Genomic DNA, 2,870 nt, shown 5'->3' on the forward strand with positions numbered 1-2,870 from the left:
CTGGCAGATGGGACTAGCTCGTTGCCCCACGAGGTCGGCACAGACTCGCTGGGCAGAAGTCTATGTTTCCTTGATGTACGACTACTAACACCCTCTCCAGCTCAGTGACATCCTTCACGACCAAAATTGCGCGCAGTTCGCCCAAGTGCGGTGTGGCTGACAGCTGCGGTCTAGCGTTCAATCCAGACTTATCAAGGGAGAGAGAGAGGAGAGAGTTAACATCTGGCGAGGGGAAGGCGGGAGAGAGTCGCGGCCCGTCCTAAAAAAAAACCCAGGTGGCTTCCACGTGACAGCCCCTCCCCAGCCAATCAGATCCACACCCCTCCCCTTAGGTTTAACTATGTTGCACTAGAATCTTCTGAGGTGGCGGAGAGTGTCGAGCGCCGATCACCGAGATGGGAGATCACGCCGCGCTCAGCCCCGGCTTCGTAGGACCGCTCCTCAACCTTCACACCGGGGACCACTTCTACCTGCCAGGATTCCGCAGCTCTGGCTCACTGCCGCCGCTGACCTACCCGCGGCGAGACGCTGTCTGCGCTCTGCCCTGGGCTCCCGCGGAGCCAGCGGCGAGCGCCTACTCGCAGAGTTACCCAAGCGGGGCGCCTGCTCCGGCGGAGCCCGCCTACAGCCGGACCTATGCCCACTCTGAACCGCCGGCCAAGGACTTTTACCGTGGGGGAGTTGCTCAAAAGGCGGTCTCCGGACCAACCAAGTGCCAGTTCCCGGCCGCTGCAAATACCGCCGCCGACACGCCAGAGGGCTGTCCCGCGCCGGGAACCGAGTCCGCCTCCACTTTCCTGAACTCTGTTAGTGACTCCGGCGGCTGCTCGCCACTCGCCCCACGGGAAACGTTCGCCGATTCGGGTGAGCATACATTCAGGCTCCGACCGCGCCTGTGCCCCCTCGCACACATCAACCACCCCAAATATTCTCCCCCCCCCCCCCGCCCCATCGCCACCACCATCCTCTCATCGACTCCGTGCGAATTGGGAAGAACCCGGAGCCGGAAAAACACATGCTTGACGCCGGGAAGAAAACGTGCAAACTCCACAGGCATATTGAAAGACACACACACAGACACAGACACGCACCCGCACAGATACACAGAGAGACAGATTCCCACATAATTACACACAGAAACAGACAGACACAGATACGCACGCATAGCGCCACTGTTCGCATTCCCTCGTTAAGTTTTCATATGCATCAGCATCTTTTCGAATTTATTTCGTACAGAAGGCGGGTCTGAGATTAGACTGTTCTGCTTCGAAACCTTTGGCCAGGTTCAGCGGTCACCATTTCGGAAGTTAAATGATACTTCGAGAGTCTCTAGACTCAGAGGAGGCGAGGGAAGGGGGATAGGGAAGGGTCCAGAGCTCAAGGGCTGGGCCACTTCTGGCAGGAAGATTGGAACTGGTAAATAGGCTGGAATCGGAGGAACATAGAGGTGGAAAGGGAGAGGGAGAAGGTCACACAGACGGGGGTGCATGGGAGGAAAGGGTGACAGAAACGGGGAGGGGTGTAGGGGAGGGACGGTGCCATCGAGACAGGGGGGTGTAGAACCGAAGGGGGAGACACAAAGGCGGGGAATATAGGGCCAGAGGAGATCACAGAGGCAGGGAGGGGTGTAAGGCCAAAGGGTGTCACAATAGCAAGGAGGAGTGTAGGGACCGTGCAATAGTTGACTTCTGAAAGATTTGTTTAGCTAACGTTGCTGACTTTCTCTCCCCCTCCTTTCTCTTACTCTTTCTCTTTCGCTCTCTCTCTCCTTTTCTACTCATCCTGAAAGCAACGCCCTGGTATCCCCTCCATTCCCGATCAAGGAAGAAGCGGAAACCCTACTCCAAGAGCCAGATCGCGGAGCTGGAAGGGGAGTTCATGGTGAATGAGTTTATCACGCGGCAGCGGCGTAGGGAGCTCTCCGACCGACTCGTCCTCACTGACCAGCAGGTGAAGATCTGGTTCCAGAACCGGCGGATGAAGAAGAAGCGATTACTCCTCCGTGAGCAAGCACTGAGTCTCTACTAGTTCCCAAGAGGTTCGTTCTTCTTAAGGCGGAGGGATTTTCTTTGTTTGAGGTGGCGGTGGTGTGGGGAGTAGGGAGTGAGGTGGGGCTGAAGTAAGGAACCACTCACACGCAAAAAAATACATTCAAGACATTCATCAGTCACTCTCCTGTCTCCTTTGCCATAGGTTCCATCCTCCTCCCCAAAACACAACCTTCTTCCTCCCATTCCTACCACCACGACAATCTGCCCTGGAAACCGCAGTTCCATAAGAGGAGAGATTTCAATACGTGCGTGTAAGTGAGTGCACGTATTTATCGGTGCCTGAGAGCGGACAAGCAAATGTGTGTATGTGTGTGTGTATTATAGATGTGTATATTTAGTTGGGTAAATTGAGTTATATAGTTCGATAAATTGTGTATATATAGTTGTAAAATTGTATATATATTTGGGTGATTTGTGTATATATAAATAAAATGTGTGCTAGTTCGGTATAACGTGTATATAGTCGTGTATAAACGTGTCTTTAATTTGTCTTTAACATGTCAGAATATAGTATTAATGGTAAGACTCTTGGCAGTGTGGAGGATCAGAGGGATCTTGGGGTCTGAGTCCATTGGACATTCAAAGCTGCTGTGCAGGTTGACTCTGTGGTTAAGAAGGCGTATGGTGTATTGGCCTTCATCAACCGTGGGATTGAGTTTAGGAACCGAGAGGTAATGTTGCAGCTATATGGGACCCTGGTCAGACCCCACTTGGAGTACTGTGCTCAGTTCTGGTCACCTCACGGCAGGAAGGATCTGGATGCTATAGAGAGAGTGCAAAGGAGATTTACAAGGATTTTGCCTGGGTTGGAGGGCGTAC

At 53.3% G+C, this 2,870-nt stretch overlaps 1 protein-coding gene across 1 annotated transcript; it reads left to right on the forward strand.

Moving 5' to 3' along the window:
• Positions 1 to 395: 395 nt before the first annotated feature.
• LOC140741268 (homeobox protein Hox-C12-like) lies at positions 396 to 2,447 on the forward strand. The gene is made up of 3 exons (XM_073071263.1): positions 396 to 864; positions 1,790 to 2,038; positions 2,194 to 2,447. The coding sequence occupies exons 1-2, from the start codon at positions 396 to 398 to the stop codon at positions 2,026 to 2,028; spliced, it is 708 nt and encodes a 235-aa protein (XP_072927364.1). The 3' UTR covers positions 2,029 to 2,038; positions 2,194 to 2,447.
• The last annotated feature ends 423 nt before the right edge of the window (positions 2,448 to 2,870 follow it).

Source organism: Hemitrygon akajei, chromosome 18 (assembly GCF_048418815.1).
Source record: "Hemitrygon akajei chromosome 18, sHemAka1.3, whole genome shotgun sequence".
Taxonomy (NCBI): domain Eukaryota; kingdom Metazoa; phylum Chordata; class Chondrichthyes; order Myliobatiformes; family Dasyatidae; genus Hemitrygon; species Hemitrygon akajei.